The sequence below is a fragment of the Anolis sagrei genome, chromosome 5, assembly GCF_037176765.1.
Source record: "Anolis sagrei isolate rAnoSag1 chromosome 5, rAnoSag1.mat, whole genome shotgun sequence".
Lineage (NCBI taxonomy): Eukaryota > Metazoa > Chordata > Lepidosauria > Squamata > Dactyloidae > Anolis > Anolis sagrei.
In genome coordinates this window covers 77,278,734-77,303,195 of record NC_090025.1, presented here as the reverse complement: position 1 = coordinate 77,303,195, position 24,462 = coordinate 77,278,734, and the positions used below count along the sequence as shown (strand labels likewise).

At 39.2% G+C, this 24,462-nt stretch overlaps 1 protein-coding gene across 2 annotated transcripts in view; it reads right to left on the bottom strand.

Annotated features, from left to right (window-relative positions):
- Positions 1–24,462, bottom strand: part of GABRG1 (gamma-aminobutyric acid type A receptor subunit gamma1) — a 135,563-nt gene that overhangs the window by 20,524 nt on the left and 90,577 nt on the right. For both annotated transcript variants that reach the window (XM_060778472.2, XM_060778473.2), the window contains 2 exons: positions 15,396–15,616; positions 1,492–1,574 (listed from right to left, as the gene is read on the bottom strand). In XM_060778472.2, coding sequence (XP_060634455.2) covers positions 1,492–1,574; positions 15,396–15,616 — 304 coding nt within the window. The remainder of the gene's footprint in view (positions 1–1,491; positions 1,575–15,395; positions 15,617–24,462) is intronic.

Below are 24,462 nucleotides of genomic sequence, written 5' to 3'. Positions count from 1 at the left end.
ACTGCAAGTGTTGTGCCACTTGCAGTCCTGCAGAAGAAGTATGACCACAGAAGCCAATTTGGACATTTTTTTGTCTACATACTTCTGTTGGGCAACTTACACATATGCACTGGCAAACCTGTATACCAGAATATATGAAAGGACATATTCTGAAAGCACTTTTTGTTAAATTATGAAGTAAAGATGAAGCAATAAATAAACTCTACAGTGGTTATATTTCATCCCTCATTAGGTTAACATTTAGAGATAAATTGTACTCAGTGTTTTTCTACCCATTACAGTTTTATGTCCTTATGAACAAATTAAATTTATATGCTTATTAATATTCACACCACTGGGTGTAATTCTGAAAGCTACTCAAGCTGCATTTTTTGGATAAATGTAGGCTCACTGAAAATAATTTTGATGTTATATTTAGGATATGTTATTCTATTAACAATGATCTTTGTATTGATGTATATGAATGGACCTCATGCCAAATTCTGTACCATTATTATTGATGAAATTATGTACATTTTGTTACTGATTGACTGCCAGGTTGTAGCTCATCCTTCCTTGATGCAGCTCAAAACAGCAAATATGTCTTCCGGACTGATTCATAAGCTATGGTAAATCAGATTAAAGCAGATTTCTATGAGCTTGTCATGGCTATTTGGTCAGGAAGTAGACCAGCAATTACAGTTTTATAAAGCCAGATATTGCATAGCTTCCGGTTTCAAAACTTTCCTCCAGAACAAAAATAAAAACATAAACATCAGACATGATGAACTGCTTCTGATTTTCTGTGATGCACTATATCACTCTGTCTAAGGCTGGATCTACACTGCCCTATATCCCAGGATCTGATCCCAGATTATCTTTTTATCCCAGAGTACCTGGCAGTGTCGACTCACATCATCTAGTTCAAAGCAGATAATCTGAGTTATCTGCCATTAGGACATCTTGTGTATGCACTATACTCCTTGATAGCTAGTGCTGAGGAACGCTTCAGCCTGCAAAACCCATAATCTTTTACTACTGGAGCTGCTGAGAGCTAAAGTCCAAAGTATCAGGAGGATCAAAGCTTCCCCACTCATACGTTATCCTATCTATCAATACAAGGCACCAATATTGTCTGCTTTCTGCACTTGGATAAGGACTGAAATGCCTTTTCCCAATATTAATTCCAATTCCATAAACACCATGATATTCATTTATCTTTCTCCAACTGTCTCATTGCTTCCAAATCAAGAGCTTTCATGGATCATGAGCCATGTCTATAAAAGGCCTATAATGTAGAGCCATATAACAGGTTTAAGTCTTTGAAGGCTGTAGTAATTTACCATGTCACTTTTCTTACTGAGAAACTACTTCATCTCAATGGGGTGAAGATGATATGAGACACCAAAGATGCAATGCCTTTTCCAGCTGTAATCTGGAACCACTCTGGAGCCTCTTAATCAATAGGATTCCTTGAAATCAGAGAAATATATGAACTCTTTTACCACCTACAGCTTGAAAACTCCAGTGGGCAGGAATGCTCATCCATGGGAAAGTTATGAAGTTGAAGATAACATTCAGCATTAATTGTCAACCTACACAGAAGAAGAAAATGGATTATAAAAGAAGTTTAAGCATAACAAACAAATTAGTCTTTGTAAATAAGATTGTATCACTGTTTTCCTTTCCAATTGACATTGCACACCACAGTTATTTCCCCTGTTTCAAAAACGGTTCCCATATAAAGGCTGCTTATAGGACTGTAGAAACTGAAGACACAATATATCATTAATGGATGAGAGTCATTGCCCAAGAGTTATGTAGCTTTAAATGGGACTCACAAACCAATGACTATTAGCTATTCTGAATCTGCTTTCCGTCTTTGCTGATACTGTGGATTGGAAGATAGGGATGAGACTGACAAAATTTCTAGATTAGTTGTATTCCATGGAGGAGAAAGACAAAGAATTATTGGAACAACCTATTAAGAAGACAGAAATAGAGGAATTTATTAAGAATTTAAAAGCTGGGAAAGCTCCAGGTTTGGACGGTCTGGGAACAGAATATTATAAAAGTTTTAGAGAAGTATATAGGTAGCTAATCAATCTACCACCATTTAGGGAATGTTCTGAATAAGAAAAAAGCCCAGCACTAAGCACTATCACAAACAATAAGTCACTAAAAGGAGATAACTAAAGTCTGTCTGTTATTTTAAAAAAACAGATTGCAGTTTGATGCAGAATTAAACTTCTATAAGTAAATAGCGTTTGGGAATGTTGGCTGTCTGCCTCTTACAATGGTTACTTATATTATCTTCCCAGAAAAGGAAATGCATCACCAATATATATATATAGATAGATAGACAGATAGAGAGAGAGAAGAGGAATTTGCATAAAGTTTCTGTATTTTAATTACACACACACGCAAACTTAGAAATGGCATCTTTAATGTAAACAGAAGTGCTATATATCTCACTCTGACTGGAAAGACCACAACAAAGCTATATATATATATATATATATATTAGGGCTGGGTAACCACGGAAAAATTTGTTTCTAAACTCGATTCGTTTTTAAGGGGTCCATCACGTTTCGTTTCTTTAAAGAATTCCGAAATTTTCCTTTTAAAAATTTCGAAATATACGAAATTTTGTAAATTTCGAATCGATTCGTTAATAGAGGACGCGATTGCGTAATATGCTAAAAAACCCTCCAAATATGCTAAAAATATGCTGAAAAAACCTCCAAATGGGGCAGGGGGAACTTCTAAAGCTTCCCTCTCCCTCTGTTGTTGACTGTTGGTGTGATAAAACAAACAACAACTATAAAACTTGCACCAGGCATGCGAAAATAATTACGAAACAATTTCAAAACAATTTCGAAACAATTTCGAAACAATTACGAAATAAGTTGAAAAAATTGTTTCGAATCTATTTAACTCCTCACACTATTCCAAAATGGCTCAATATCGGATCGTAAGCTAATTTAAATACGAATTAATAACAAATTATGAAATTAACGAACGAAACCGCCCAGCCCTAATATATATATATATACTTACTTAGTCTGATTCATACTTTCTGCCAGTCCTGAACATAAATGTAAGCCTGTCCTTTGTACCTGTAAGTGTGTAAATTAGTTGATTTTAAGATTGTGTTTCTTACATTTCCTTAGTTTCATTCTGACAGCAGACTGATAGCCCTTGAAATGATGCTTTGAATGACAGCATTGGTTTTTGTAAAGTAGCAGATAGATTCCCCCATGTCCCCTTAAAGAAATGATGTGAAAGCAGTGGACCTAAACCTTCTAAAATGTTTTATCTGCCTCTTCCCTAAGGCCTATCTTGTATATTTTTTAAAATAAACTGGGAGAAGGAAATGCATCACCAGTAAAAAGAACCACAGTTTACATAAAGTTTCTGTATTATATATATTTAGATATGTGTGTGTTTCAGTTCTGCAAGCAAGAACAAATCATTTTACCATTTTTCACCTCAAGGTGAGAACATGTTTGAAAAAGGCACTTTTCAAAGGATTTTTTGATGTCCAGGACTTCTGTGCAAAACATAGGCCCTTTTTATTTTTGTAGAAGGTACAACACAAAATGCTGCTTTCTGTACAGAAAATTGCAAAAAAGAGACATGTGTTTAACCCCCAGAGAATAAGTCCTGGACTGCAAATCATCTTTCAACTATCTAGCAATTGCCTTGATAGGTTTTTTCTAACATTTATGAAATCTGGGGTTTTTAAAAGCCTTTTCTCATATATTTTCTAATATCTTTTCCATCCCTAAAACAATGTTATTATATTGTCGAAGGTTTTCATGGCTGGAATCACTGGGTTGTTGTAGGTTTTTCCGGGCTATATGACCATGTTCTAGAAACGTCAGGAGAAAATGCCTCTAGAACATGGCCATATAGCCCGGAAAAAACCTACAACAACCCAATGTTATTATAAAGTAGAATCTTTTACAGTTCTTATTACAAAATAACAATTAGCCTCTTTGGGTATCCTTAAAAAAACCACCACCCCAATACAGGCAGTCCCAGAGTTACAAACATCTGACTTACAAACAACTCCTACTTAAGAACTGGGCTGAGACAACAGGAAGTGAAAGAAATCCACTTCTCTGAAGAGAAATCCACTCCTGAAAAAGTGATCATGGGAGAAAAGGGGTCTCCACTGAAGCTTTATCACCAACCCCGGTTTCCACAAAAAGCCATTTTTTTTCAAAATGCAATTATCACAGGGACAGAAAGTTAGGTGAAATCTTTTGAATATGGACACAAACAGCAAGACAGACACCACAGGGATGTTAACCCTTCCCTATGCTACCCAGGGCTTCAGATTACCCCCAATACAGGCAGGCCCCAAGTCATGAACAGTTAGGGTTCTGGAGGTTTGTTCTTAAGTTGAATTTCTATGTAAGTCAGAACAGATACATTTTTAAGTGTAAAAATGTACCTGTTCTGACTTACATACATATTCAACTTGAAAACAAACCTTCAGAACCCCTCTTCTTCTTGGGGACAGTCTGTATTGGGAAAGGACTGTAGCTCTGGGGCTTTCTTTTAACCAAAAAGTAATGTCAGGTATGGTAGAAACAGTGGGCTGGCAACCATGACTATGTGGAATCTTTGATGAAAGAGAGCTTATATTCTTAAATATTATATTCTCTCCCATTTTGAGACATTTGGGGGCTGTGTTGTCAATATGTTGCCTTTGCACCTATTTTTCCTTTGCCTCTGAGAAATTCTAACACTTTGTTCAACTGATAAAACCAGGAATGAGCTGAAATGTCTCAAAAGACTTCCTTTTCTGAAAATGTTTGATACTTTTCTATTCAGCCTGCAATATCTGCCAACTGGGAATAACACTTCCTCTCTCTGATTAAGTGACCTCTGTACATGCGACACTGTGGGGTTTTTTTAAAATAAAGCTTCTGAAGGAGTCTGTGTTGTCTGTACCATGAATCATATTTCTCAGTACATTTGGCTGCACATATGTAGTATTATTTCTATGCTACTGATGGCCTGATACAAGAGAAGTGACCTTTTATAAGTTATAAAAGTTAAATTCATGCATATGTTAATCATTATAGGGGATTAGATTAGTATCTTGGCTTGACACCACAGAAATCATATTAATTTTAAGTCAGAAACATTTTCTAAGCCAGGATTAGATGTGGAAGCCTCAGTTAGTTTGGACTACAAGTCTCATACTTCTATTACATTAATCATGGTGCTCGGAGCTCCTGGAAACAGAAGTCCAAAGCATATCTGCCCTATCAGGCCCGTAGCCAGGATTTTGGTTCGGGGGGGGGGGAGTTTGGTTCGGATGGGGGGGGGCTGAGTCTGAGTGAAAGAGGGTCTACCCTAGCAAACCTTTTGTATCGTTACCCCAATACCCCCCGTGCATATGGGATATATTGAGCATGGTGATCAGATCATGATATGAAGAAAGATAACAGTTCAAATAATAAGGCCTTCTCGTGGACCACCATGAGAATTTTTTTTTGGGGGGGGGAGGGCTGAAGCCCCCCAAGCCCACCCCCCCACCCCCCGGCTACATGGCTGTGCCCTATGGTTCATTAGCCTCACAGCAAGCAATGCAAAAACCACTGAAATACCATCCTACTGTATGAGTCAGAGGGCTCTCTATCTACACAGGAGTACACACATGGATATATTTGCATAAGGTATTATATGGAAAGCATGCCCACTAGCTTCTTGCAAGCATGTTCAAATATGCCAAATCAATACTGAGACAACTAGAGGCCCTTCCACACAGGTCCTATATCCCAGGAACTGATCCCAGGTTTTCTGCTTTAAATTGGATTATATGAGTCTGTACTGCCAGATAATCTGGGATAAACAGAAAAAAGAGACAATTGCCATCATTAGCTACTCTCTTCTGTGTACAAATATACATAGAAAGCTCGGAAACGTTCTTATTATATTACCCTTATCCATTATATTGTTTTTGAAATGAGGGCTCATTAAATTTCTCACCATCCTCAAAAATAATCCTGTACTGGCACTATGTTAGGCAGATTGGACTAAATTCTCAGACATGTTAGATGACATGATCACATCGGTCGCGCCAATCCCTGAGAAATACGAGCACTTTATTGAAATAGTGAAAACCTGCTCACGGGCCTCTATACCAAGAGGCTGTAGAACCAACTACCTTCAGGGCATTACTTCTGGAACAGCTGCCTTGTTGGAAAACTATTACAGGCTCCACAATGAAGACCCATTTAGTGAGCAAACTAACTAAATGGGGAGTGTGCTTGCTCCATCAATGTTCAACATTTACACAAATGACCAGCCATTGCCAGAAGGGACGGAGAGCTTCATCTATGCTGATGATCGTGCCATTACTGCTCAAGCAGGGAGCTTTGAGATGGTTTAACAGAAGCTCTCCGAAGATCTAGGTGCCCTTACTGCCTATTACAGGGAAAACCAGCTGATCCCTAACCAATCTAAAACACAGACATGTGCTTTTCATCTCAAGAACAGACAAGCATCCCAAGCTCTGAGGATCACCTGGGAAGGAATCCCACTGGAGCATTGCAGCGCACCCAAATACCTGGGAGTCACTCTGGATCGTGCTCTTACCTACAAGAAGCACTGCCTGAACATCAAGCAAAAAGTGGGTGCTAGAAACAATATCATACGAAAGCTGACTGACACAACCTGGGGATCACAACCAGACACAGTGAAGACATCTGCCCTTATGCTATGCTAATCTGCTGCTGAGTACGCCTGCCCAGTGTGGAACACACCACAGTGGATGTGGCTCTTAATGAGACATGCTGCATTATCATGGAGTGTCTGTGCCCTACACCACTGGAGAAATTACACTGTTTAGCCGGTATTGCACCACCTGACATCTGCTGGGAAATAGCAGCCAATAGTGAATGGACCAAGGCAGAGACATCTCCAGCTCATCCCTTGTTCGGGTATCAGCCAGCACGCCAACAACTTAAATCAATAAATAGTTTTCTAAGATCTACAGAGTCACTCACTGGAACACCTCAACAAGCGAGAGTCCAAAAGTGGCAGGCTCAGACCCAGAACCTCAATCAATGGCTGACACCAAATGAGAGACTCCCCCCTGGGCACACAGAAGACTGGGCGACTTGGAAGGCGCTGAACAGACTGCGCTCTGGCACCACAATATGCAGAGTCAACCTCAAGAAATGGGGCTACAAAGTGAAATCCACAATATGCGAGTGTGGAGAAGAGCAAACCACAGACCAACTGCTGCAATGCAACCTGAGCCCCGCCACATGCACAATGGAGGACCTTCTTGCGGCAACACCAGAGACACTCCAAATGGCCAGCTACTGGTCAAAGGACATTTAATCAACCACCAAGCTTGCAAACTGTTTTGTCTGTTAAAATTTGTTAAAAATGTAATAACATTGTCTGGTTGCTACTGACACGATAAATAAATAATACTATGTTATTAATAAGCAGTTACAGACAGTCCCTGAGTTACAAGCACCCAGCTGACATGCAAGTCCTATGACTTCTTCACAAGAAACTGCCACCAATGGTGCTCTTCACATGATGCAAGTTTCAAATATGGGGCAGAGGTATTTTGCTATTTCTAAACTATGGGTTTTTCCTACGATTCCCGGGTTGATTGGCAAGTGACATATTCCTCAATACTTGTAAAGAGACATGCAAAAATATTCCTTGCCCATTTCTAAATAAAATGATGATATTGTCATGGAGGGAGGAGCTGAGATTGGTAGAATCAATTCCTTTCTGCCACCATTACCATTTTTGACTGAGGAGGTATAGCAAACATATTCAAAACATTCAGGAGAAAATAGCAAGCGTGCAAATCTTATGTCTCTGTAACCTCCCTCTTTCAGTTTTCTCTTCCTGAGTCAAGACTTAAAAGTCCTTTTGAACTCTTGCCTGAAACTCCTTTTGTGCTGCTTTTGTCTATCAAAAGGATAGCAGAAAGAGATTTAAGAAAGCTAAAGCTTCATTTCCCCCCTTCCTCCTGTAGGAACTCAAGAATAACCCCTCTATGTATGTTGTTGTTTTTTGGGATCTAAGTTGATCTCCTGAGAATGAGAGTTTTTTAAAAAAGAAAATGGGAGAGGGACAGTGAAGGAAGGAAGCATTTAGTGTGTGATAACAAATCAAACAGATAAATCTTAAAGAAAGCAGAGAGAGGTATTACGTGTGATGGAGGTAGGAAAATCTTCAGTTTAATTTCAAAACAGAGTATGCTGCAGCTTTATGGAAAACCAAACACTTGGCGTGTTCTGTGGGATAAAGTCCCTAGTTAAAAATGGGGCAATACAACGGGATGTGAAAGGAAATTGATCCCTAGGAAGGGAAATTCACTCCTGTAAGAGTTACCATGGGAAAAAGGTGTCTCCACTGAAGGTTTACCACTAAGCCTTGTTACCACAGCAAAAACTTCAAACTCCAATTGTCACAGGGACAGAAAGTGTTGTAATAGCTTCTAAACAGGGCACAGACAGCAAAACAAACATTACAAGGGTGATAACCCTTCCCTTCATGCTATTCAAAACTTTAAAAATGGCTGAAGTTATACTTAAAATGCATCTATTATGGCTTAGAAACAAATGTAACTTAAGAACAAACCCACAGAACCTTTCTTGTCTGTAATCCAGGGGCTGCCTGTACTTCCAAGCAGACACTGGACCAACAACAGAACTTTCAGTCTTTTTGGTGGCGTCAAAGTTTCGGATTGTAGAAATTGTACAATTTGGAAGGACAAGAGAAAGGAATAGATTTAGCAATTTTCTACTGAAAATCTCTATTACCAGATTGCATTTGCTGAACCTGTGGAAGCTATTCAACAATAATGCTTATTTTCCCCAACTCATATTCTACACACATTCATTTCTTTACTGATGAAGTATTAACATGAGAGTACGTTTTAAAGTTTAGCAGCAGAAATATCACAACTGGCTGACCTTAAGGGAGTGGAAAGCGCAAATTATCGGGCTGACAACAAAGATACAGGTTGAGAGATGCCAGCTCAGCCTCCCATGGAAACAGTGCCATATAGAGAGGAAGGGCACTAGAGACTGTTGGGGAGCCAAATAGCCTGAAGTGTTGTCAGATCCTGTTATTGCTACTTCAATCACTATCATCTAAGCATTGCTTTGTTTTCTGCAAAGTTCTCACCTTGGGCAAATCCAGTTCCCTGTACACAAATATGCAGCTGAATACTGGCTTCATGATCAACATAGAAAACTTCCCTTAAACTGACAACAAAGCTGCATTAAACCTACAATATCAAACAGCAGCAATTCCACTTGGTGGGAACAGAAGGGAGGGCATTCTCTAAACTCTGTGGAGTGGCTAACTTTGGTTCTTCTTCCTCATCTGTCATGCAAAAGTAGCTTTTCCATCAAATGCCCTAAACTGCTTGCATTCCCCTTAGTTGTTTCTAAAACTGTAACTGCCACTTGACTTTTCTTCTTTCTTCTTTCCTTTCCAACTCTTTTTCCTTTTGTATATATATATTTTAAGAATGTAACTCTGGAGGCATGGGCTGTTTTTTGTTTTTGTTTTACTGGCATATAAGCCACTTTGAAAGCTTTCTGGCTGAATAGGTGTGAGATTGTTTAAATAAAGATGTGTAATTCTGTAAATAAGAACTGAGGAACCATAAGCCCACAGGCCTTCCCATGAATTTCCATTACACCATTTCTATATTTTCCTTTATTTATGCTGTTTTACAGTATGCAGACAAAACAGCACACAAGTGGGAGATAGTAGCAGACTTGATGTAACTGTTTCTAATATATTTAAAACCTCTAAATTTCAGCTCCTAAGAAGATGCTGCCCCAGAGCACCAAAAACTACTTTTTGCTTTATTGTTTGTGTGCCATCAAATAATTTCCAACTGATAGTGATCTGACATAGCATCATAAGGTTTTCTTTGCAAGATTGTTAAGATGAGGTTTGCCTCCCCCTTCCTTTGAGACTGGGAAATTGTGACCTGCCCGAGATCAACAAATGAGTTGCTATGGCCAAAAGGGGATTTGGACCCTGGTGTCCACGTCATAGTCCAGTGTGCAAACCACTACACCATGTACAGTTCTCAAAAGCCCCAGCCCACGGGATTAACAGTCAAGGATGGTGGCTACTTAGGAGAATCTGAGAATTGTCACCCAAAATGGAGAATAACTTTTCCAAGTGTTGCTCATATCTAGAATCCAAAGTATCACCATCCTCTCACTACAGCATTTTCTTTGAAGTCCAACTTGCAATTTTTGTCTTCCTGTCTCTTCTCTTTCTCTGCTAATTGTGTGAGCTTGGCGATGAGATTTATTGGAGAGATGAAAGCAGTAACATAAGCAAGGAGATGTTGAAAGTATTATAATGTTTGCAAAATTCTATAGTTCATAGAATAACTTAGTTATGTTTAGTTGGTAGGCTTGTACCTTTAACTGTTAGTATGCTTGTAATTTGAGTCTTACCAATCAGATACAGGTGGAGCTTATTCCTTTGCTCATATATTCTGCATCTGCCTGTATTCTCTCTCTGGGGTTTTTTGTTTCTGCATTTTGTTCCTGCATTGAGACTGCACCCAGTGAAAATGGTGTTGCAAGAAAGGATAGGTGTTGTAAAGGTTGTGGCAAGAAAAATACTAAGAGATGCTAGTTTGTCTGATGGATTGTGGGCTGAAGCCATTGCAAATGCCACCTATGTGCTCTATCGTTCTTTTTGTAAAAGTGTCAATAGTATTCCTTGTGTGTTGTTTTTTGGAAAAACTCCTGATTTGAGTTCAATCAGAGTTTTTGGAAGTGACTCTTTTGTCTTAATTCCCTCCCAAAAAAGATGCTATATGGAAGAAATTGAAATATCTTGGCCCTGCTTCTGAGTCAAAAGGTTGGCAATTTTGGTGTGGTGACAATTGGGTGATTGTTTCTAGAAATGTGAAGTTCCAACAACACAGTGGTTGGGAAAGGATTCATTCAAATCAGGAGGTGTTTTTGCCTTTTGAAACTGCACAAATGCACACACCACAAGCCACACAGTCAACTACTCAACAAGTTTCACAGCAGCCTGCTACACAAACGAATACACAGGTGCAATCAGTTTCGCAACAGACTGCACAGCAAAATATACAACCAAGCACATCTCAAGATACACAGTTGGGAACACAAATGCGAGTAAAGCAAGAATCTATTGCTAGTCAGTTACAGTTATTGTAACTGTCAGTTATTGCTAGTCAGTAGTCCTGTGATTAAAAGAAAAGATCCTCAAAAGAGAAAAGTTGAACCTGAATCTTATAGTTCAGAAAGTACTACCTCTAGTAGTTCTGAGACCGATGAGACTGATGGAGGAGATAGTACTAGGACCATTCCTAGGTGCAGTTCTAGGAAAACCTAGGGTATTCCTCCAAAGAGGTACCATTGTGAAGTTGTGAAAATTCAGAAGCATGACTTGTCTGAACTTCAAAGTTATAAAGAGATGTTGAAAAGAGATGAGGCTGAGAGAAATCTTTGGCTAAAAGCGATGCAAAGTGAATTTGATTCTTTGATAGGTTTGCAGGTTATGGTAAAGTCTGAAACACCAGACAATGTAAAAGTTCTAAGTTGTCATTGGGGTTACAGATGTAAACAAATAAAGGATGGTGGGTTTTTGTACAAGGCCAGGTTAGTCGCCAGTGGTTTTGAACAGATATATGGGGAAAATTTCAATGAGATATTAAGCCCCACAGTGTTTGGGGAAACATTAAAAATAATCCTTGCAATTGCCAGCAATAGGAATTTAAAAGTTAAGCATTTTGATATGAACACTGCATATCTCCATGCAGACTTGGAGGAGAAAGTTTATATGTCTGCTATCCCAGATTTTGAAACTGACCTTCCTGAAGGGTCTTATCTTCTCAAGAAAAGTCTTTATGTTCTTGAGCAAAGTGCCCGTAATTGGAACCTTCATTTGGACAAAGTGTTGACAAAGTTGGATTTTTGTTGCCAACAGATTTGATCCTTGGTTGTACTCAAAAGGAAGTGGAGACACACAAATGTTTGTTGTAATTTATGTGGATGATGTGTTATGCATCGGGTCTGAGGAACAAATTCAGGAAGTGTTTCAGAGTTTGAACGAAGTATTGAAAATCAAAAATCTTGGAGATGTTAATAAATATCTTGGTATAAATATTGCCAGAAATGAAGGTGGTTTTGAATTAAACCAAACTGACAAGATTTATGAACTTTTGAGGAGAACCAGAATGGAAAATGCAAACACTGTTAAAACACCCATGGCACTTCAGTTTTTACAACATGTAGATGGAGAAGTGTTAGAAAACAATTTCATTTATCATTCAGTTATTGGCTCTTTGTTGTATATTGCAAATAACACAAGGCCTGATATTTCTTTTTCTGTTGGTATTCTAAGTCAAAGGATTCAAAATCCTTCACATACAGACTGGACTGGAGTGAAAAGAGTTCTGAGATATTTAAAGCAAACGGATGAAAAAGTTTTTAGAGTTTGTCCATATGATAGAGTCTTTAGCAATACATTGTGATAGTTCCTTTGCAAATATAAAGGAAAATAAATCTATTACTGGATTTGGAATAAAATATGCAAATACACCAGTGTGTTGGAAGAGCAGAAGACAGAAAATTGTGGCACTGAGTACTGGAGAACTTGAATTCTCAGCATTGTCTGATGCTTTAACATCAGCAGAATGGTTAGAATCTTTGATTAGAAGTCTTAACATTGATTTAGAATTGCCAATGCAAGTTTTTGTTGTTTCTCAAAACTGCATCACTTTGAGTAAAAGTCAAAATATGAAAACAAAGTCCAGATACACTAATGTCAGAGATTCAAATGTACAACAGTTTGTTAAAGACAAAAGAATTGTTCTCAATTATATTCCTTCAGCTGAAAATGTTGCTGACATTTTGACTAAACCTCTTACTTTTGAAAAACACAATAAATTTTGTGAGAAATTGAATTTATAAATGTGAACTAATATAATTTTGTGGAGGAGTGTTGAAAGTATTATGTTTGCAAAATTATATAGTTCATAGAATGACTTAGTTATGTTTAGTTGATAGGCTTGTACCTTTAACTGTTAGTATGCTTGTAATTTGAGTCTTACCAATCAAATACAGGTGGAGCTTATTCCTTTGCTCATATATTCTGCATCTGCCTGTATTCTCTCTCTGGTGTTTTTTGTTCCTGCATTGAAACTGTATTGTGCTTTTGTTCCAGAAAACAAAATAAGATGACTTTATACTACAATGTAGCTTCTCATTGACCACATTACTTCGGGGCTGTGCTGCTGCAGCAGCATTATTTTATTTTTCTTTTGATACTCTGCAACATGAAGATTATAACTTTGCTGACAGGAGCACTGCCACTTTCCTCCCTGGTGATGCTCCTCAAAGCTCATGGTAGCCAAGGTCATGCTTACAAATGAGAGGGAATAATGTCATATAGGTGAAACAATAATACGTGGATGCATTAAAACAGTGGTTCTCAACCTTCCTAATGCCACGACCCCTTAATACGCTTCCTCATGTTATGGTGATCCCCAACCATAAAATTAGTTTTGTTGCTACTTCATAACTCTTATTTTGCTGCAGTTATGAATAGTAATGTAAATATCTTATATGCAGGATGTATTGTCATTCATTGAATCAAATTGGGCACAAATACCCAATACATCCAATTTTGAGTACTGGTGGGATTTGGGGAGGGTATTGATTTTGTCCTATGGGAGTTGTAGTTGTTGGGATTTATAGTTCACCTACAATCAAAGAGCATTCTGTACTCCACCAACAATGGAATTGAGTCAAACTTGGCAGACAGAACTCCCATGACCAACAGAAAATACTAGAAGGCTTTGGTGGGCATTGACCTTGAGTTTTGGAGTTGTAGTTCACCTACATCCAGAGAGCACTATGGACTCAAACAATGATGGATCTGGACCAAACTTGGCACACATTCTCAATATGCCCAAATGTGAACACTGGTGGAGTTTGGAGAAAATAGACCTTGACATTTGGGAGTTGTAGTTGTTGGGATTTATAATTCACTTACATTCTGAACCCTACCAACGATTGAATTGGGGCAAACTTCCCACACAGAACCTCCATGACCAACAGAAAATACTGTGTTTTCTGATGGTCTTTGGTAACCCCTCTGACACCCCCTTGCGACCCCTCAAGGGGTCCCGGCACCCAGGCTGAGAAACACTGCATTAAAAGGAAGACATACGGTATGTAATATTCAGTGTAATAATACATTGGTCAATATACATGATGGGTGACCACTCATGGCTGAATATGATTGTAGAGTCCTAGCGGTGGAGCCATAAATAACTGTAAACTGGACCCACATAGTCTTTCACATTGAGGACACAGATTTCCAGATGGAAGGCAGTTACAACCAGAGTTTTCTTGACATGCCTTCTTCTTGGCACATTTCTCTCTTTCACCCTCTATTTGTGCCTCTACAAAACCCACAGCATCTTTGGTAACAACTGACATCTAGTAACAATGCTCAAGTGACAGGACTTCCCAGTTCTTGGTGTTTATACTACATTTTTGGAGGTTAGCTTTCAGCCCATATTTAAATCTTTTTTGTTATTCATAGTTATTCTGTTTTTGTTCTTAAGTTGAGACTAAAGTAGCTGCTTTGAGACAGTGATGGGGCATTAGACCCATGTGTCCAATTCAGCAAAGTTGATGGTGGAGAATCATAATTTCAATGTTCAGTATCTCTTAAATAAAAATGCATTGGTCAATATACAATAACTCTATATACTGCTTGCATGATCACCAAATAAAGTGCATCTAAAAGTGCTGGACTAAGGAGATTTGTGTCCAGTGGAGAGCGAGAAAAAGTCATTCATAGAATCATAGGACTGGAAGAGACCACATGGTCTATCCAGTCCAACCCCCTGCCAGATTTCACAAACCCCACTAATATGACTATTTAATCCCCCCCCCCCCCCCGGATTATTTCTTTCTCCCTTTTCTCTGAATGGTTGGCTTCCATAACAATTCCTATATGTTTTGGGGTTGAAGCTTGAAAAAGTTGCCACCCATGGGGCTGGAATATGGGATCTCACTCTAGAAAAACTATGAGGTTTGGGAGGGAGTGCCATCATGGCAATGGCATTGTCTGTCATTACTCTTTCAGGCTTCCTGGACTCTACTAAAGCTCTGAGAGACATATTGTCAAAAAAGACATTCACATTAGATTGCAGTCCTATGCACACACCTAACTGAAAGAATTTGAACTGAAGAAAGTGAGACTTGCTTCTCAGGAAACATGCAGAGTATCAGGCTTCAAATACTATAACCTGGTGTGAACATAAAAAGTGAGCAGGAAAGAAACCCAGAGAATATAAAATAAAACATGTCTCCTATTTTAGCAGATACCTCTACCTTAGGGTGTATAATACTCGTCCATCACTCCAAATTCGAAGCAAACGGTTTGGAGTTGTAATCCAGTGGGCATCTGATTTCCTTGAATTTCGGAAGAAAGTGTCAGGAATCCAGATTTTTCCAACCATATTGCTATTCAACATAAGTACTTTCATGGTGCTATTAAATTTCAAGCGGCTATCATACCAAGTCTGGGCAAAAATGATATCTATGGTGTACTCCTAAAAGACAGAAAAAGAAGACAGAGAGTAATAACAGCATAAAAATCTGTATGGAACAGTGAACAGTGTATAGAAGAAAACAACATTGAAATCTACATCTGGAATCACAAGTTAGGTTCTAAGCAGTGCACCTTCAAGTCTGAGTGCTTGAGATACGTGTCTTTTATCCAGACTGCACCCAACCCTGGTAACCAGTTGTAAGTAATGGGGTTACTTGCAACTTGGTACTTCAGACCCCTATGTTTGTATTTTGTAGGCAGGCATTAAAAGGACAAACCTAAAAAAGGGCAGTATGAGAAGGGAATATGAGACTGCTGAGATTGTCAGAGGCAAATCTTGAACTGACGATGTGCACAAAGCTAGGATTTGACTCTCTCTATTTGATTGTAAATTATAATGTGGTAATCTAGTTTCTTTCTGTAACAGGAGGAAAGTGAACTAAGTAGCACACAATAGGGAGGCTCCCCAATCACAGCTGCCAAGAATGTCTCCCCCTCCCAATTTTAATGAAAGCAGCTGGGTGCCAGGCTCTTGAAAATCAGCTTTGTTCAATTACAGATCTCAAGTCTACGACTTCAGGCATCTAATTCCAGAAACCATGTCTGCACTTTCTGTATGTACACTGATAAATTCCTGGGGTATGACATGGTCACATTGTTCCTCTTTCAAGAGGCTGGATTAATATTTTTAATGCTGCAGCGGCAGATCAAAGGAGGAACATCAGTCATTTAGATTTCACTAAGGAGACATGCTGGGCTAGCCGAATTCACCTTTATATATGTATTTGCAAGTTATAATTCTTGCCATAGTTTCTTGTCCTTTTCTGTTGTACTGTGCTTCATAAGACTTTTCATTATTTTGTTTAATTTCATGGAGTATTTCTTATAACAATTCTTCAGTTTCAAGTGTAATACATTTACTGTGTGCTCAATATCAAGTATGACTGCCTTTATTCAAAGACCTCATATTGAGGACATGATATTGCCCAGTACTGGGTAGGATATAAGAGAAGTGGGGAGTCTTTGGTCCACCTGGATGTCTTGGACTACAAATCCCATTATCCCTTGATATTGGTGATACTGCTTGAGGCTTGTAGCTAAAGTACAAAACAACTGAAAAGTTTACTTGCTATACAGTGAGCTGACTACCACCAAGTCAAATCAATGTTAATTGAAACCAGCATTGTCTGGTAACAGTCGGCAACAATTCCATTTAGGCTGCTATTTTAAGAGAGCTAATCCACACTTTCTAGTCCAGGGGTCCTTGCACTTTTAAAGCAGAGGGCCGGTTCACTGTTCCTCAGACTGTTGGGAGGGCAAACTATATTTTGAGAAATACATGGACAAATTCCTATGCACACTGTACTGCAAAAAATAAATAAATGAAAGAACAATACAGTATTTAAAATGATGTACAATTTTAACCAATATAAACTTACCAGTACTTCAATGGGAATGGTGGGCCTGCTTTTGGCTGATCAGATGGTCAAGTTAATTGAGATTTTGTTGTTGTTTTGTGACTTGAAGTTGTTTCAGGCATAGGTGACACTAAGTCTAAAGTTTAGACCAGAGGCCGAGTAGGTGACCTTGGAGGGCCACATCCGGCCCGCGGGCCTTAGTTTGAGAACCCTTTTTCCAGACTAACAGGTGAATCAGAATGCAGAAATCCTTTAGGCTGTCCACTTCTCCAATGTGTTTTGCTCAAAAATGTCTTATCAAAATGTATTTTAGATGTAGTGTATGTAATTATGTGCATTCTAGAGGAAAATACTTTTGCTTTAATTGTGATTTTTTACACTTTTTAATAGCAAATGTCAGAATGGAACATGAAATAGACTTATACATGAATATATGATAAAATGACAGTCAGACCATTCTTCTTGACTGGAGGATTGAACCTGGGGCCTTGTGCCAGCAAAGTTTCTGCTCCACTACTCAGTTATGGTCCCTACTCATCCTTAGTGTATCCTTATGTAATCAAAGGGGTAATCCTGGATGCTGTGCGAATACACTAAGTGAAATAGCAAGATAAAAATATAGAAATTACACTATAGTATCATAGCATCATACTAGTATCGTATTATAGTATCATAGAGTTGGACAAGACCACAATGGCTATCTGGTCCAGCCCCCTGTCATGCAGGAACAAGCAACTAAATCATTCCTGAAAAATACTTGTTCAACCTCTGCTTAAAGAGCTAAAGCAATTAAGAATCCACCCCCACCTCCCCCCCCCCCCCCCAAGCAGTCTATTGCACTATTGAACAGCTCTTTCAGTCAAGATGTTCTTTCTAAAGTTTAAGTGGAATTTCTTTTCTTGTAATTTGAATCCATTGGTTTGTGTTCTAGTCTCTGGAGCAGCAGAAAATACGCTCTCTCCCTGTTACTGAAGAATTAGGATTAAAGATATTCAATACAAACTGGTGCTATGATACATTCATGGCATTTCCTGCTGGTGTGAAATGTAACAAACACAGCAGCCTCACTATCACTACAAAAGGCTGAATGGCAATACACCTGGTGAGGAACCTTTAGGCTGCCAAATGCCCATAATGTTTACAATTGGGCAAGGTAGCAGAGGCCGATACTATAAAAGTTCAAAAATATCTAGATAGCCAGATCTTTTCCAGGCATGATTTATGGCACAACAAAAGGTTTGACCCTGGTCTAAGTTGTCTTACATCGGGAAAATACCAGACTAGACAGCTGTATTACTAAAATGAGAAACATATCACTGTGTTTGAGAGACTGGTACATTGCAATGGTTCCCAAGTCTACTCTGAATCCTTTTAAATATATGAATTCCAAGTGTCATAATATTTTTCTGCTAAAGAATTGAGGGCTATCATATATATGAAAATAAGGGTCAGACGATTTGGGAATACCAGTGGGCAGAATCCTTCCACACTACACAGTGATAGCACTATGATTCCATTTTAACTACGTGTCAACATCCTATTGACTCCTCAGGATTCTGGTCTAGTAAAGATCTAAAGTACTTTGATAATACTAAATATAGTATGACCTCCATATCTGTGGTGGGGAATCCTCAGAACTGCAGTCTAAAAATGGCACGATTCCTACTCCTGCAATATGGAAGCCACAACTCAAATATTAACCAGTTTGAGCATTAAGATCTCCTGAGGAGGTCCTGCTCTCGGGTCTACCACCTTCACAGGTACGATTGGTGAGGATGAGAGACAGGGCCTTCTTGGTGGTGGCCCCTTGGTTGTGGAACTCCCTCCCCAGTGATATCAGATTGGTCTCCTTCCTTCTGGTATTTTGGAAACAAATCAAAATTTGGCTGTATAAGCAGGTGTTTGATGAGTGACAGAAATGCAGTTTAACATTTCATCATGATACAGATATAAATGAAACATCCTAATATTGTTTTATGGTTTGTTTGTTTTTTTGTCATGTCAGAAGCAACTTGAGAAACTGCAAGTCGCTTCTGGCGTGAGAGAATTGGCCGTCTACAAGGATGTTGCCCAGGGGACGCCCGGATGTTTTGATATTTTTAGCATACTTGTGGGAGGCTTCTCTCGTGTCCCCACATGAGGAGCTGGAGCTGATAGAAGGAGCTCATCCGCGCTCTCCCCGGATTCAAACCTGCGACCTGTCGGTCTTCAGTCCTGCCAGCACAGGGGTTTAACCCACTGCGCCATCAGGGGCTCCTGTTTTATGGTGGTTTAATATGTCTAATATATTCAATGGTTGTATTTCATATTTATGTTTATTGATTTAGTTAATTTATGTTATGTGCTACTTTTTCTTATGTATAATGTGGCAGTATATTTTGCCAAAATGTGAGCCATTCTGAGTCCCCCTCAGGACTAAGTTAAAGTGGGACAGAAATGGAGTAAGTAAATAAATAAATATCCCTTTAATTTTGCACTGCTGCAATTTTGAAAGGCTATTCTCTATCTTTTTTAAAAGAATTAAGTGTTGTTGTTGTTTATTCATTCAGTGGCTTCCTACTCTTTGTGACCTCATTGACCAGCCCACGCTAGAGCTCCCTGTCAGCCGTCTCCACCCCAGCTCCTTCGAAGTCAAGAACAAATTATATATTAAGAAAAGTATTAAATGTGTATATATAAATAAAATTATGTTAAAAAATCCACAGAAATCCTACATTGAAGAGGTGGGGCTAAGTACAAAATGAACCTTAAAAATTAAAAAAAACCTCTCAAATCAAAATTTTATATTGGAAAATGGGAGAAATCAAAATAAACAGATTTGTCCATTCCCATGACAAATGCAACAACAGGAATTCCAGGATGAGTAGACTAAATCCTATTTCAGCTGGGTTATTATAGCTGAAGTTAGCCATTGGTTTTCGCAATTCCTCAATGACGTGATGTACTACGCTACTAAAAAATAATCTCAGAATACACTAAAAATACATTTTAAAGTTTAAAAACTAATTTAAATGTGAAATTTCCATATTTTAACACATAAATCAAAAGCAGATTATTACACCATACATATTTGTAACAATCTTCTGAGTGAACACATCTGTCAGAATAACAGATATGGACTATGTCAATTTGTCTATCCCTTTCTTTTCTGATTTAAAAATGCAGGATTTGTAATTGTAGGAGGCATCATTACAACAGTGTAGCTGTATCACAGAAAAGCTCTTAATACAGAGTGGATGGAGAGGAATGATGAAAGATCTCAGGCTTAGTCTTCATAAAATAATTTAACCAGAGTTTAGTAAAGTTCCTAGAATCCTCCAACCAGTATGGTATAGCAGACCCAAAGGGTTTCCAGACTCTTGAGATTAATGGAGAAACAGTTAGCATCCCGCACTGTTAGGATGTGAGATCAGAAAAAGAAAAGCTCCTTTCTCTTTTAGTAGTCTGAAGGCATTTGAAAGAAGGGAATTTATCCTTAGGATAGGAACGTAATTCCTTACTTCTGTCATTCTTGCTTTAAACTTGTTTGTAATGAGAAGAAAAATCAGACATATTGTCTTTGCCAGCAAGAAAGCAAGGCATTTGTGCACATTTTCTGTAAGAGTCTCTGTGATGGCTTGCAGAACACCTCTGGCAAATTAGACTCACTCACAAGGATGCCTTGGAAATAACTTTTAATGCTTGGTTACCTACATTACAGGAAGAAAGATGCGAATAAAGACTCTGATTTTACTATCCCTGGAGTCCCACCTCAGTTCATGAGAGTTCATATTTCCTGCCTCACATGTCAATTTGAATCAATTCTCATTATCAGACTCTTCAAGATAGGCCTAGATAGTAATAATAATAATAATAATAATAATAATAATAATAATCTTTATTTATACTCCACCTCCATCTCCCCAATGGGGACTTGGGGCAGCTTACATGAGGCCAAGCCCAAAAAAATATATACATAAAGGAAAATAAAAACCAAAACACCAACAGCAACACAGTAAAATACATACAGTAGATACAGTAAGCAATATAAAAAACAATATAGAATAATTCACAATCACAATAACAATGAGCGGGCCGCATGTACAAGATACAATATTAAAACTCGGAGTGAGATAGAAGTGGAGTGGAGCAAAATTATTGTGAGGGCGAAGTTCATAAAGAACCAGGGTCATCCAGTATATGCCATTGTGCAGTAGGCCAGGAGGGGGGAGTGCACTTTAGGGACCAAACATTGAGGGGAGCAACAATGTACAATTTCATGGATACTCTCCCTAAGCACAATGGAAAAGCCAGGTTTAAAGATTCTTCTTGAAGGTTTCTAGGGTGGGGGGAATGCCTAATTTCACCAGGCAATGAGTTCCAGAGTTGGGGGGGGGGGGGTATAAAGAACTTCTTATCTTAAGCATCTAGAATGTGGGCCTGGCAAAGCCCTAGCGGCCATCTTAGGATAGGGAAACAAGGAGATGCCATCTTAGTTAAGGGTTTTCTAGAGGGGGCGTGACCTAATCCAGGAAGCAGAGATTAGATGGCCAGGATTGGTTAGAAAATAGGGGGCAGAGCCTAGCGTTAAAATGTACCTTTTGAACTGAGGCTTGAATTGACAGTTGTCCGTTGGGAGTGTGTCAGTTCTTGATAACAGTTGGTTGGTGTTAGATAGGAGAGCTGGGTTAATCTTTTGTGGTATTCAAGAGTTAGAGAAATTAGCTAAGAATACAGATAGTGGAACAGGACCTTGCTTGTGGTCTGTTCTTTGTCCCCGAGGAAGGCTAGGCCAAAGACTATTGGCTAGGTTCCAAGAAAGGGGGAATTTTGTTTGGAATTGTTATCAGCGATTAATTTCCTGAGATAATCTCCTGTTTCGTTAACATCAAGATTTGAACCCAGAACCCATCTAAGAATTGTGTATCAAACATAACCAGAAGCTTATGTATCAGTAACTTACTGCAACCACTACACATTTGTACCAGAAGAAGTTTAAGCCTGTTAAATAAATGTTTTATTTATTGTTAACACTCTATAACACCCTCTGTGTGAACATCATTGTGATTTAAACCCTCTAAATAAAACAAACACTATTGTAACATAAAAGGGTGTTGCTAAGTATACTCTTCACATACAACTCAGCCTTAACACCAAACAAAAAAGTGGCAGCGAAAACAATGGAAGAAACAGTTTCAAGATTTCCCAGTTTCCTCTTCCCTGTTTTAAAAATTCCCCTGCACCTATATATAATTTGGTTGGCAGCTTGTGGGATTCGCTATTTTAAAAACACCTGTTCCTTTCCCTGCTAAGTTCCTTATAATTAATCCTTGCCTGATTTACCAGGCGATGCCCTTTGTGGAGGGGAGTGCTCTCCCGCTGGCCATGTTGGTTCAGGGGGCTTCTTGTTCCCAGAAGCCCCCTGCACGGTGGAGGTTTTCCCGCCAGTTGGCTGCGTGCTGGCCAATCAGCATCCGGCCCTGCCCGGCCAGCTGATTGGCCAGGGCCAGCCTCCTCCCTCTGGTCTCTAGCCCTATAAGGGCTGCCTTGCGCACGTGCAGGCACTGGGCCTGCTTCAACTTGCCATCCCACCCTCCCTGCATGCTCATTCGGTTTGGTTATTGTTAACATTGTTATTGGTTATTGTTATCCCATCACAACTCCTTGTGGAATGTGGCATGGGCCCTGGATCTGGTTTCTTCCCCCACCCAGTGCATGGGGGGGGGATGTCTGGTGGTTCACAGGGGGTGCCGAGTAACATAGCCGGTGGCACCTTCAGGTGTTAGCGGTATCGGACAGCAGTGGGCTGGCTGATTTTGATCCAGAGCCCATGCCTGGCTGCCAACCCTCCCATTCTTGTAATCAATAAATGAGTTGTGGCCATTATTTTCTCCCAGTTCTGTGTGTGCATGTCTTTTCGGGTTGCAGGCGGGAGGTGTGTCGCCCATCCACACGCAAACGGCATTTGGCCAGTATAGTTTTCCCCAGGTTCCTTATAGGGGGCTACAGAAGAGAAGGCTCTTTCAACGCTTTCCCATGCTGGCCCCCATATGTTTACATTTTTTTCATCTAGTGACAGTCATGGAATGGTGATAGTCTCAAGTTCCATCAAACATCAGGCTGATCTATGACAGTGTCCAAAGATTAGTTAACAAGAAGACCAAAATAAGGTAGAGCCATGCAGGAAAAGTATTCTGAATCAAGGAGCATTTTAATAAAGTCAAGGAAAACTGAATGAAGCATTACCAGAGCAGCTTTACTCTATCATTGACTGAGCGGCACTAAATGAGTAGCATTTATGATCTGAAATTTAAAGAAAAGGTTTGTCATGATTTTTTTCTAAATTGGACCTTGTTTGGTGATTTTCCAATTATGGGGTTTATTGACTATCATTTTATGATTGGCTAATGTGTTTCCAGTATCCTCCCGTGATTTGCAATATATATGTCTTATACAATTGCCAGGTATATTTTTCAAAACTGCTGTAACTGAGAAGGTTCAGCATGAATGCTGGCATCTAGACCAGCCCTGTCATTATATAAACTGCTGTTTCATTATCCTTCTATTCTCAAACCCCAAAATGGACAATTTTCTATTTACCTTAAAACAACCTTATTTGTGCAACTTAAAACAGACAATTGTATAAGCTTTTTAAAAATATCAAGATTGTATGGGGTACTTTTGCATCTTTTAAATCAATAAATCTGTGTTCCCATGCTTGATGGATATGGTTTATTTCACAAAGACAGAGAAATCTTGAGAAAATTGTGAAAACCCTTGACAAAAAAAACATTAAGGGATTATTATTATTATTGTGCTGATTTTATGTATTGAATGTGAGATCTCACAATTTCTTCACTAGGCAGCTGCTTTACATTGTTTCACCGAGAACAAAAAATGTGGATATATCCACAAGGTTACTATACAATAGGTAAAGGTTGGTAAAGGTTGTCCCCTGACATTAAGTCCAGTCATGTCTGACTCTGGGGTGTGGTGCTCATCTCCATTTCTAAGCGAAAGAGCCAGCGTTGTCCATAGACACCTCCAAGGTCATGTGGCCAGCATGACTGCATGGAGCACCGTTACCTTCCCGCCAGAGCGGTACCTATTGATCTACTCACATTTGCATGTTTTCGAACTGCTAGGTTGGCAGAAGCTAGGGCTGACAGTGGAAGCTCACGCTGCACTCTGGAATCGAACCTGCGACCTTTTGGTCAACAAGCTTAGCAGCTCAGTGCTTTAACCCACTGCGCCACCGGGCGGGGGGGGGGGGGGGCTATACAATAGAGCTATGCAAAAAATGGTAAGAAGGGTCGTAGATCGTTTTTAATTAAATCGGAACATATGCCCTGATTTATGATCCCCAGACCCCCCCCTCCTCTGTTAAACACAAATTAATCAAAACACCCACCCCTGAGTTTTTGCAAATAAGTTTGGTTCGTGTGTCCCC